General features: G+C 35.9%; 1 protein-coding gene across 4 annotated transcripts in view; it reads left to right on the forward strand.

The window, feature by feature from the left end:
• Window positions 1-13,438, forward strand: part of LOC118668282 (programmed cell death 6 interacting protein) — a 44,771-nt gene that overhangs the window by 2,445 nt on the left and 28,888 nt on the right. For all 4 annotated transcript variants that reach the window (XR_004971610.1, XM_036332938.1, XM_036332936.1 and 1 more), the window contains exons 2-5: window positions 5,637-5,691; window positions 6,897-6,966; window positions 10,975-11,102; window positions 13,262-13,415. Coding sequence is in view for 3 of the 4 variants with exons in the window: in XM_036332938.1 (XP_036188831.1) it covers window positions 5,637-5,691; window positions 6,897-6,966; window positions 10,975-11,102; window positions 13,262-13,415 (407 nt within the window). In the remaining variant the exon portion in view is untranslated. The remainder of the gene's footprint in view (window positions 1-5,636; window positions 5,692-6,896; window positions 6,967-10,974; window positions 11,103-13,261; window positions 13,416-13,438) is intronic.

Here is a 13,438-nt window from a genome sequence, read left to right on the forward strand (position 1 = left end):
TAAATACAATTTTCAAAAAGGAGGGGTTAAGCTAATTCCTAAACAATAGAAGCTAGCTTGATCAGTACTGGTACACTGCTCTACAAATAGGTCCAGTGATGGAGCTGCCTTTTTATTGTTACTAAAATGGAGATGTTCCAGTAAAATTTCCTAAAATACACATTTATGTGTATTTGGTTGAGAGTGAGTGTCATCCCATATAAAGTGGCTTTAACTAAAAATTGATTAGAAGAGCCTTGATAAATGGTGAACTTTAGGGTGATCATATGGGAATCCTGTATTATAATTTTTTTGGGGGGTGGGTGGGAGAGGAAGCTCCAGTGTTCATGTCTTTTGTGATGATTAGTATTTTTAGAGAGAAAGCTTGGGGTCTCTTTCCATGAAAAAGTTTGGTTGTCAGCTTTCTGAAATTTTACTGGGGAATTAGAAGTTGGAGATCTCAACAATCATGTATGCAGTCTTTTATACCATCTATTTTTAGTGTGGCACCTGTATCAGCTTTGGATTTAGCTGCATGTGGTAGATCTCAAGTCATCAGGGAGTTAAATTATGATTTTATTCCTGTGTAAACAGTTGGTAGAGAGGTAGTTCTGATAGTCCATGGCTGGTATAGTGGTTCTGTGAAGTTCATCAGGCTCAGGCTCCGTCCAGCTTTCCACTCTGTACAACCGTTTTTCTCAGGGTCCAGATAGCAGCCATACCCAAGTTTAAGATAGCAGGAGGGGAGAAAGGAGGTAGTGCGGAAACTGCCCCACAATACCCTGCTCATATGTAATTGGCCATTATGTATGTCTGCATCTCATGGAAGGGTAGCATAAGAAAAGGAATTCTTATTAAAGGCAGCTGCATACCCAGCTAAAATCTGCAATTTGTTAGTAAGGAAGAAGGAGAGAGAATGATGTTGACAGCACTCCTAACCAAAGCTTCTCAATCTCCATCCTCCCCTCTTAGCTGTGCTTGATATCCCTAACATTTCCTGTAAGTCTGCTCTCCGAATAGAGGATCTGGTAGTCAAAGGTTTCAGAGATTTTTCCCGGCCTCATCTTTAAATCCTGTCTTCAGTGGTATCTCATGTTTGTTAATTCAGATTCTTGCTGGCTTCTGGGACATGACTTGACTTGGTATATTTTGTTAGCTCCCTGCCCTCCAGGCAGTTAGATTTTCAGCTTTCTCTGCTTCATTCACTTCTCACCTTTTACAAAATTTCACTGAAACCCGCTTGTATGCTGTTGTGCCCTTTCCCATTCTTCTTATCTTTGTGCATTTACATCTTTTTAATTTTAATTAATTTTTTAGCCCTAGCCAGTTTGGCTCCGTGGATAGAGTGTCGGCCTGTGGACTGAAGGGTCCCCGGGTTCAATTCTGGTCAAGGGCACATGCCCAGGTTGCTGGCCCGATCCCCAGTGTAGGGCATGCAGGAGGCAGCTTATCAATGATTCTCTCTCATCATTGATGTTTCTATCTTTCTCTCCCTTTCCCTTCCTCTCTGAAATCAATAAAATATATTTAAAAAAAGGAACCACAACACTAAAAAAAAAAATTTAGTGGCATTTTGGGAGGGAGCGGAAAAGGGTGTTTTTAAGTGAATAGGGTATCTGCATTTTCAGCTCTCCACAGTGGTTGCATCAATGTCCATTTCCAGTAGCAGGTATATGTGAGTTTTTTATTCTTCCACGTCCATCCTAATGCTCACTGATTAATAATTCAAATTAATTGTGTGGTTTTTTTTGCTATACTGATGGATGAGAGATAGTACCTTGTTTTAGGTCGCAGTGCCCTGATTTCTCAGAGGTCCAACATCTTACATTTACTGGTCACTTTAGTTTCTTTTTCTGTGAATTGCCTGTTTTTTGTTTTTTTTTTTCTCTGCTCATTTTCTAGGTTGCTAGTTTTTTCCTTACTGATTTTTAGGAGTTATTTACCTTTTCTGGCTATCCCTTCCCCTTATGTATATTGCAAATATCTTTAAATCTGTTTCTTAACTCTTAATTGTATTTATGTTGCCTTTTGTCACACAGAAGTTCTTGCAAAATGTTTTATTCTTCTTATAATCTGCTTTTACAATTTTTTCTTGTTCCTAATGTTGTGAATGTGTGATATATGATTTTGCCCCTTGATCAGATTTGTTAAAGGTTTGTAGCCACCTCTTTTTTTTTTTTTTTTAATGTGAAAATCATCTTTTTTTTTTTTTTTTTTTTAAATATATTTTATTGATTTTTTACAGAGAGGAAGGGAGAGAGATAGAGAGTTAGAAACATCGATGAGAGAGAAACATCGATCAGCTGCCTCCTGCACATCTCCCACTGGGGATGTGCCCGCAACCCAGGTACATGCCCTTGACCGGAATCGAACCTGGGACCTTTCAGTCCGCAGGCCGACGCTCTATCCACCGAGCCAAACCGGTTTCGGCTAGCCACCTCTTTTTTAAAAAACATATTTTTATTGATTTCAGAGAGGAAGTGAGAGGGAGAGAGAGATAGAAACATCATTGATGAGACAAAATCATTGATTGGCTGCCCCCTGCAAACCCCCACAACCTAGGCATGTGCCCTGACCGGGTATCAAACCGCGACCTCCTGGTTCACAGGTCGATGCTCAACCACTGAGCGATCTCTTTTTAAACATTAAGTCTAGTTTTATTTTAGGACTGTATTTTTTTTTTCTGAGTCTGCTTTTGGCTGCATCCAGCTGGTTTTGACATATAGTATTCTCATTGATGTTTTTAATAATTTGTAATTTTAGTTCTGTTTTCATTAACTTGAGTCACTTATATAGATTTTGTAAATTTCTAAATAGATTTGACTGTCATCCTTTTGTGGTTTAAAATTTAGTTTTGTTGCATTATGGAAGTAACTTTTTCATTTGAAAAATAAAGTTGATGGAACTAGGCTCATGGTTTCTGAAGTTTTTTTCAAGCACTAGTATTTTATAGATCAGGAAAGAAAACATTGCAGTTCCACTTTGCTTACATTCTGATTGTTGGTTTGGGGGTGAAGATGCTGAGATAATGTTAGCACTAATGATGTTAGTGTGTTAATCAAATAATGTGGAGGATGCAGATATACACACACCTTCTCCCTCTTACGTCTTTGTTTTTCTCCATAGTACTTATCACTACCTACTCTCCTATATTTTAACTTATGTTTGTCTCCCACCCTCACCCCCAAAGGTTTTAGGACATTCCAATTTCCTAAAACTGTGTTTGTTGCATAGTAAGCTCTTGCCATATATTTGTTGGATGGATGGATGAATGAGGAAAGGCTTCTTTGATGACATGTCAGCCTAGACAAAAAAGGTGGGAAATTGTGCTGGGAAAAGTTTCCAGGTACAGAGGAAAAAAAAAAAAAAGTAAAAAAACGCGTGAAAGCTTAGGGCCAGGAGAGAGCACAGACTTTAGTGACTAGAATGCATAGTGAATATTCTGAGATGAGGCTTGGAGAGTGTTGAATGATGGCCAGGTAATGCCAGACCTTGTCACATTTTTGGATGTAGTTTTAAAAATAATAGGGCTTCATTATAGGTTTGAGCACTTAATACTTCAGTGTTTGTTTCCTAAGTACAAGAATACTCTCCTAGATAATAACCACAGTAAAACTTTCAAAATCAGGAAATTAACATTGATTGAATATTACAATTTAATCCATAGAATTCATTAAAATTTTGTTGATTCTCCCAGTAGTGTTTATAAGTTCAGGATCCTGCATTGCTTTTATTTGTTATCTCTCTAGTTAGTTCTCTAATCTGGAACAGTTCCTCAATTTTTCCTTGTCTTTCGAAGCCTTGACATTTTTGAAGAGTACAGGGTAGTTACTTTGTAGAATGCTGCTCAATAGGGATTTGTCTCATACTTTCTCCTGATTCATGCATTTTTGGGCAGTAGTACCAACCAAAGTGATGCTGTGTTCTTTTTAGTGCATATTAGGAAGAACACTAGTTGATTGTCCTGTTGTTGGTAATGTTAACTTTCATCACTTGATTAAGATGGTATTTCCCAGGTTTCTTAACCTTACAATTAATAAGTGTGTTGTACTAATTAGTGTTTTATGGGAAGATACTTTGAGACTATGCAATATCCTATTTCCATCAAACTTTTGTTTTAGTATCCATTGATGAATCTTACCTGAATCAGGCATTATATTCTGAAAGGTGTCAAATGATGATTTTCCTAACTCCATTTTTTCTTCTACGTTTATTAGTTGGCATTGTACAGTAGGGTAGAGCTTTTCCTGTTCATTTGTTTATATGATATACTTCAGAATGATGTTCTTATTTTCCTGAATAGGTTATGATTTGTTATTTTATTTAAATTTTTCTAGATTTGGCTAGTGGGAGCCCCTTAAAGCTAGTTCCTGTGTCCTTTTGACATGTTCTCATAATAATTTAAATACTTTCTTAACTTTCTGGCATAGCAAGATGTTTTAAGCTTGAATCTTCAATTTTCTCAGTCTCAGCCATGGAGTCACTCACATCTCTAAGGAACACTGGCTCCTTTTAATGGAGAGCATTATTTGGGCATTAGGTTTACTTATTGCTACCTAAGTGTTACTGCTTCTGGACTCCCTCAACATACACATTTAGGAAATATACACACATACACCCCCACACCTGTTTTTTGTATTTTTCTACTATATTAAAAAATAAGTTCACATTGATACCTCTAATTCCAGTCCAAAGCCACAGAATTTATTCTCCTCTTAATAGTAACTCCTTTCTCTGATACTTAGAAACCTGGCTCCTATTATCTTCCGTGTATTTACTTAACTGTTCAATTCTTCCTGTTTGTAGCCAAACTTATAGCCGTGCCAGCCAATAACTTGATCTCAGGCATGTTGCCCTTCCTCCAAAAAACTTGACCTCAGAAATAACCATTGGAAAGATAGCCCTCATGAAGGGGTGGGGGGTTGGAGATGATAAGGGAAGGAGGAAATAGTAGAGGCCAGTTAGAACGCTTGGCTTTGGATACCTCCTCGTTCCTTTTGCTAGCTCAAAGGTCATACTGATGAGGGGGAAAATGTATATATTTTTTAATATGTTTTTATTGATTTCAGAGAGGAAGGGAGAGGTAGAGAGAGAGAGAGAAACATCAATGAGGAGAGAGAATCATTGATTGGCTGCCTCCTGCACACCTCACCCTGGGGATTGAGCTCGTAACTTGGGCATGTGCCCTTTACCGGAATCGAACCTGGGACCCTTCAGTCCATAGGTTGATGCTCTATCCACTGAGCCAAACCAGCTAGGGCTCCAAACATATTTAAAAGTTGGCAAACCTGTTCTTACCGAGCAGTTTACCAGAGATATTAATTTGCTCAATGGATATAACCAGTTATCCTAATAAGAAATAGTATTTTAAGAAATACTATTTCTGTTTAGATATTTGCCTATAGGCAATAATAGTTGATCAGTATTTTTCTTTGGAGGGAGGATGAGTTTTTGTTTACAGTTTTTTCATTGCATGCCTTTAGCTCTTGGTTTACACAAATAAAAGATTATGTTCAGAAACTTCAAAATGGCTGATTAATTTGTGGGCCACTCAAAGTAAGCATGAATAATGTTAGTATACTCTTTAACCAGTTGTATTTACATAAATGTCCATAACATTTAACTCTGCTAATTTTAACTTTTGCTCTGTGCTTTAGATACTATGATCAGATTTGTTCCATTGAACCTAAGTTCCCATTTTCTGAAAATCAGGTAAGTCATTTGTTTAATTTGTAAAGTTATATGATAATGGCAAGTCACCCATTTCCTCCCACTCATGGTATCATTTTATTAAAATAAATGGTGCCTTTTCACTATCTTTAGGTTTTTATGAGACTTTTTAATACAAATTAGCTTAGGCCCATCTGATACAAATCTATGTCTTTTTTGAAGAATGTTTCCTAGAATTCTATTCATTTCATTCCTCAGTAACTTCTGTATATATATTTTAACTGCATTTTATATCCATTATTGACTGATTAATCTATAGTGTTCTTCCCTTTGGCTTTTACAGAATTAAGAGAGAAACTATAATTCAGGAAGTATTAGTTTTAGTTTATGTACTTCAAAAAAGTATGTGTGTGTTTGGGGTGGGAGGTGGGTGGACAGGGAAAAGGCGGGGGTGGGGGTGGGGTGGGGTGGTAGATGAACCAAGAAAGACAAAAGGCTAAAAACTGGTGATAGGTATATTGGGGGTTTGCTATGTTATTCTCTCTTGTTTTTGTATATTGAAAATACTCTAACCTAGAGTTAAAAAGTTAAATTGCAACACATAATTTAAAAGAGACTAACTTCTTTTAAATCATTGTATGCAGAATATTTTAGAAGCGTGAGATGCAGTTTTTAAAAAAATTTATGACATAAACTCTTTATTCATGTATAACATGCATACAGAAAAGTGAAAGAAAATATGTATATAGCTTGACTCTTCATAAAGTGAATATACATGTATAACCACTACCCAAATCAAGAAGTAAATGATCTTATGCCATCCACCAAAGATAAACATTCTCTAACTTTTGTCACCATGGAATAGTTTTTGTTTTATCTTCTGGGAAACCTGTAGTACTTACTTTATTGCCTGTGCTTCTCTTGGCTTATTTGACAATTAAGTTCCTATTCTGTTCAATCCATTGTGTGTTTACAAAGATGAATAAGACCGTGTATTTTGGAGAAGACAATATGTGTACAATTACTGATGCAGAGTGACCAATTGAAATAACTTAGTGCCAGTATTTTACTTAAAAAAAAAATTTATGGCCAAGAAAGGAAAAGGATTTGGTTGGTTAGAGAAGATAATGTTTTAGATAGGTTGAAGCTTTTGTCTTTTTCCTCATTATGAATTTTTCTCTGAAAGAGACTTAATATTTAATGAGGTTCAAGAAAGTAACATAATTTTCTGTTTTCTCTTTATCAAGATCTGCTTGACATTTACCTGGAAGGATGCTTTTGATAAAGGTTCACTTTTTGGAGGGTCTGTAAAGTTGGGTATGTAATTTTTTAATAATAAATGATGGGAAACTTAGTCTAAACACTTTGTTTTAGGTTTTTAAAATTGCTCTTGTAATGATTCTTTTTAAATAATAAACATTTTTACATTTTCTTTTCTTTTCAACATCAACTTTTAATGCAATTAAAAAAAATTTGTAGAGAGCCTATGTCTTGCCAGGCACTGTCCTAGTTATAAAAGTGAATAAGACAGTTGTATTCAGACTGATTGGGGAGAAAGTTGATCAGCCTATGAACAAAGGGGAGCATGGAAGAGGAAGCTAATTCTGCCTGTTGAAAGTAAGCAGTGTTTGAGTTAGGCTTTGAAGGATGAATTTGGTTTTTCCAGATAGGAAATAACATTATAGGTGGAACATTTTAATCAAAGGTCAGAGGAGAGGCTTTTTAACTGCTAGCTCAGCATATAACCTCTCTGTGCCTTAATTTCTCATCTGTGTGAAGTAGGGAATAGTACTGTGAAGTACTCTTTATCTCATGGCTTCTGGTGTGGATTAAATGAGTGAATTCATGTAAAGTCCTTGGAACAGTGCTCAGTAAATATGAGCTGCAATGAATAATATTAATATTACATATAACCATACATATGTTACATATACTACATATGTATTATAGAATATATGCTATGTACTGTTACATAACAATCACTATAAATTACATACAATACATGTTAGTATAATACTAAATATTGTTAAGGCTTGAAACCATAGGTTGAATTGAGGGTTATGGAGGGAGAAGACATTGGAAAGTAGATTGTGAAGAGTTGTAAATAGTACACTCATGAGTTTTGTACTCTTCTTACATATTAAGAGCTAACATTTATTGAGTACATCTTCCATCCAGGCACTGAATTCCCCAGGAGCCTAATGAGGAAAGGCACTGTTATTAACAGTTGAGCAAACTGATTTAGAAAGATTAAATGACTTTCTAAGGTTATATGGCAGGGATTTAATGAAGCCACATATGAATCCAGAAAGCCTAACTCCAGAGGCTAGGGAGAAACTGACGAGTTAGGAGTCTTGTGAGAGTCATTATGAATGAAATTAGACAAGAAGTGCATGTGGGTCAGAAGAGAAGGGGTGGGATTGAGAGACATTTCAGAGGTGAAACTGACTGGATTTACTATTAGTCAGAGGGAAGAGTAGGAATTAAGGGTGGATGCTAATTAAGATTTATAACTTGGTTTGATCTGTTGCCTTACTCCTTTCATTAGGTTGAGTTTGAGTTTTCTGTGTTATGTCTGGGTAGAAACTTTTCTTTGGCATTTGGAAATAATGGATTTAAAGCTCAAAAGAGGTAGATTTGGAAATAGTAACCACTAAATGATAATAAATTTATCCCCTGTGGTAGAGGATAGATTGGGAAAAGTGTGAAAACCAGAGCTGGAGAATACGACATTCAGGGGAAATAGTGGAAGAGATTCCTGAGAATGAGGCTGAGAAAAGCTTTCAGATCTCAGGAGAAACAGGGGAGAATAGAAACATTGACCTAAATACCAGAAGAGTTTCAACGACCGTGTAGTCCAGTGGCTCCTGAACCTGGTTGCACATTAGAATTACCTGGGGGAAATATTAAAGATACAGGTATATCTTTAAAGGTAAAGTTACAGAATGCCAGGTGTGATAGGAAGACATTTCAGGGTGAGGAACTGGAATCAGTATCTTTGAAAATATCTCCAGGTAACTTTGATGTTCATCCAGGTTGGAACATTATTGACAGTCATTATAGTAGGGGTCAAGTCATGTAAGGTTGGAGAAGTCACTGGATTTGGCAACGAAAGAAGTTTCACTAGGGGCATGCCGCAGGAGCCAGATTGCATCAGGTTGTGAGCTGGACCAGAAGTAATGAAATGGAAACAGCAACTATGGATTGTTTATTTCAGAAAACTTGGGGTAAAGATTTGGGAGTAAAGGGAGCATTATGCTGAGAGAGAGGCAAGGTCAAGAAAAGGATTTTTAGTGATATTGCGTCAAGCAAATGAGTAGGTTGAGAATAAGGAGCAGATGGTAAGAGAACTAAATGATAATTAAGTAAGATAGGTTAAATGATGAACCAAGTTCCTGGAAGAAGTGGGAGGCAAAAAAAAAAAAAAAAAAAAAAAGCTTAAATAAAGCAGGAAGTAGTTCATGAAGGTATTTCTAGTAGTAAATATTGGAATTAAATGTCCTTTAGTAATGTCTTGATTAAATAAAGCATGGGCAACTCATTCATTAGAATATTGTGTAATTTTATATTCTAAGAATGATAATGTAAATATATATTTGACATTTAAAGCTATCTACATGGAATATTGAATAAACGGCCTATTACAGGGCAGAGCTGCTGCATTTTTATTAACAGTGGGTAACTTGGAGGTGTAACATATTTGGTGGTTTTATTTTATTTTGTAGTTTTTTAAAACTATTTTAAGAATTAGAAAAACTGTATAATCAAGCTATTTTCATTTTGAAAGGCTTTGTGTGAAAAGAACACAGCTCGGCCGGCATGGCTCAGTGTTAAGCGTCGACCTCTGAACCAGGAGGTCACGGTTAGATTCCCAGTCAAGGCACATGCTGGGGTTGTGGGCTCAATCCCCAATAGGGGGCGTGCAGGAGACAGCTGATCAATGATTCTCCCTCTTTTATATATATAAAAGAAAAGCACAGGTTAAAACGGGGAGGAGTTGAATATTAAGAAAAAGAGCTATTTGAAGAAAGGAGAATTGAATATTTCTTTAAAAAACACACACAAAACACCTGATTTGTGTTTAGGTCTGATAAGAGAGATCATAAAGGAAAAAAGATAAGATTTAATTATAAGGAAAAAAAGTTTTCAAAAAGTATTTTATATATAAGAAATGTCAAAATAAAAGATAGACTACAGCTTGGGATGATAATGTTTATGGAAAATAGAATAGACTGAGATATATACATATATCTGTATATAAAAGATTACCCATATCCGTTGCTTGGACTATATTCTATTCATCCTGAGGTTCATTGACTTTTTGTTTTGTAGTGGGACCAGTTGCTTTATATTTAGCCATGGCTTTCCTGTATTGCCCTGTTTGTGTATATGCGTGTGTGTTTTGAAGATGCTCCACCACCATACATTTTCTGTGCTTTTATCATATTCTGGAGATTTTTCTAAGCTCTCAATCTTTTTTTAGTTTTAATTTTAATATTTTTATTGATTTCAGAGAGGAAGGGAGAGGGGGAGAGAGAGAGAGAGAGAGAGAGAGAGAAACATCAGTGGTGAGAGAGAATCATTGATTGGCTGCCTCCTGCACGCCCCTCACTGGGAATGGAGCCCTCAACCCGGGCATGTGCCCTGACTGGGAATTGAACCGTGACTTCCTGGTTCATAGGTTGCCCCGCAACCACTGACCCACGCCAGCCTGCCTGTTTTTTTAAATTAAAAAACATTTTTTTAATGGTAGCTTTCTAAATGGATGTGAGGCGTGTAGATTCTTGATCAAAGTTGTATTTTAAGCAAATTTGTTAGTCTTCTGAGAGACGTATTGGCATAACGGAATGAGGCATGGAAGGCCAGCTAGGAGGTTCTGGCTCTGGCATTTGCTTAGGTTTGTAGTAGTGAGGAATTGGTTTAAATGTGGTGGGAAGGTATACTTTTTAGAGAAGTGATGGAAAAATAGAAATAATGTATTTGAATTTAAGTGTGGAAAAATAGAAATAGTGTATTTGAATTTAAGTGAGCAATGATGTGAAAATGACTTTTCATTTTGAACCTGACTAATAACAGTGTGGACTTAAAGGGAAGGAAAGAATAATATATTGATCTGTTGAATTTTAGATGATGGGAATATTGTTATGAAAATAAATGCCTGGCAGGGCAGCTATCAATTTGGGAGCCTATGATGGGTGAGAAAACAGGGCTGGTAACTTGTTTTTGTGAGAGGCAATGGGATAGAGGTTATATTATTTCTCTTTGAAACATTAATTTTCTTCAGAAAAAATAATCTGATAAATTTTCCTTCTCAATTTTTTACAGCTCTTGCAAGCTTAGGATATGAAAAGAGCTGTGTGTTGTTCAATTGTGCAGCCTTAGCTAGCCAAATTGCAGCAGAACAGAACCTGGATAATGATGAAGGATTGAAAATCGCTGCTAAGCATTACCAGGTATGCAGAAAAGTAGTTACTATATAATGATCAACACTAAGTTGGATTAAATTGAAAATAATTTGCATTTAGGTTTACAGATATTTCTTTACACACAGATATTTTCTTGAAAAGTAGTATTTTTTTAATGAATTGATTTATATTTTTGAGGTTCTTAGATAAACTACGTACTATAAACCAGCTCTCATTTTCCTCACCATTGTATACCCAGCACCTAGCACAGTGCCTGGCACATAATGGCTCAATAAATTAGGTTCAAATTATAAAATGTATGAAATAACCTCATTTAAAGATTTTGTGCATTATTTAATTTTAATTTTTTTTTTTTTTTTTTTTTTTACAGTGAGACACTTGTAAAGCTTCACACAAGTCACAAAACTTAAGACCTCTTAGCAAGAAAAGTTTAACTTTGACACTTGTGGAGAGGTCATATTTAAATGTGGCCAGATATGTAATGTTATGCTATATTTACTAATAAGGCATATGATTTTTGTGGCAATTGTTTATTTATTTAGCTTCCATTTTTTGTTTCAATTTAAAGAACAATAAGTGATTGTTAAGTGGTCCCCTACCCTCCAGTGTCTTATGTCCATTGGTTATGCTTATATGCGTGCATACAAGTCCTTCAGTTGATCTCTTACCCCCCTCCCTCCTGCCCCCCATCCCTCCCTGGCCTTCCCGCTGAGTTTTTTCATATACATTATTTGACTCTCAGGTAAACCATGTGAAGTATGTTATATAATGTCATTCTCATTTTACAAACAGGAAGACTAAGGGCAGAAGTGTTAATAAAGTGGTGCATTGGGGTTTCAGGTGCCCTGATTCCAACCAAATTTAATGGAATTCCAAATGGTCCTTCCAGTGTCTCCCATGGCTCTGGGATTTGATTGTCTCAGAGGTGGAGTCTGATTTTTCCCATTGTTGAAGTTTAGGGGAGAGGTGAGGAATGCTGTTTTAGAAAAGTGAGAGGAAAACATACTTTAAGCAAATAATATACTCCATATTGTTGCTTACCATACAATCAGATGATAAGTATGATGCATATATACCTTTTCTTTGTGAGGCCATAAATGGCAAATGTTTTAAAATGCAATAATGAAGTGAATTTTTATTTAGTTTTCTACTAGTTGTAATTGTTAACTGGCATGTGAAATCTTTGAGGAAGGGCATTCTGAATTAGTGAGGACACATTTCATTCTGTGAGTCACCTCTGATTCACAGCAGGACACCTAGTGATAGAAAGATAACTAATGGTATTGCAAGACCTAGATTCTTGTCTAGGCTGTTTGCCACCAAGAGCTGCATGTCCTGTCTAACTTCTTTAACTGCTGTAGGCCTCCAGTTCTGTATCTGTGAATGAGAGACTGGTTTCTTTGCTGTTCTAGTCTATGATTCTGTTAGTTTACTAAGCAGGGTCAGCTGATCACTCTCTGCAGATCCTCTGGTTTTATGATACTTCATGACTGCAGAAAGCATCATTTTCACATGAAACAGTTAACTTTTTGTTATCTCTGCGTAGCTTATCTGTGTAACCCACAACACCTTCTAATCCCAGACTGACTTCTTTCTTTTTACTAGTGTCATTTGTTTCATGAAAGCAAAGTGATTTTAGTGTTAATGTTAGAAAAATATAATTCCGAAGACAAATCTGATGGTTAATGTTTCACCAAGGAGCTCTGAGAGTCAAATAGAAATCATTAGCATTGGGTGGTAATGCTGTCCCTCAGAGGAGTAGGTATCTGTAGCATATATGTTTAAGCATATATGTTTAATTGTTTGAGAAATGAATTTGTTTGGGACCAAACCAAGTACATTCAGTACTAAAAACATTTTAGTATTTTATCCCTGCCTTTATTCTCATATTAGTTTTGAGGAAGTATATCTAAAAATAAGTTTACTCAATTTGTCCTGTTAATATACTTTCTTTGTTACAATTGACTTTTTATCTTTGTTAAATTTCTTGTTACTCTATAGTATTTTAGAAAAAATACCCTTATTGTCTGTAGGTCAGATGTTTTAGAGCTATTTTGCACAATATAAAATTTAAATAACTACTCAACTGAGTTAACATTTGGAATAATTTTGTGTCTAACATAGAAAATTAAGTCTTGCTGAGTTCCTATAAATTTTTAAAGAAATTCTTTTTTACTCCCCTCTAGTTTGCTAGTGGTGCCTTTTTACATATTAAAGAGACGGTTTTATCTGCCTTAAATCGGGAACCTACTGTGGACATATCTCCAGATACTGTTGGGACCCTCAGTCTTATTATGCTGGCACAGGCCCAAGAAGTTTTTTTTTTAAAGGCCACAAGAGGTAATTCCAATTTGTCATTTTGT

This window comes from Myotis myotis, unplaced genomic scaffold (assembly GCF_014108235.1).
Source record: "Myotis myotis isolate mMyoMyo1 unplaced genomic scaffold, mMyoMyo1.p scaffold_m19_p_13, whole genome shotgun sequence".
Lineage (NCBI taxonomy): Eukaryota > Metazoa > Chordata > Mammalia > Chiroptera > Vespertilionidae > Myotis > Myotis myotis.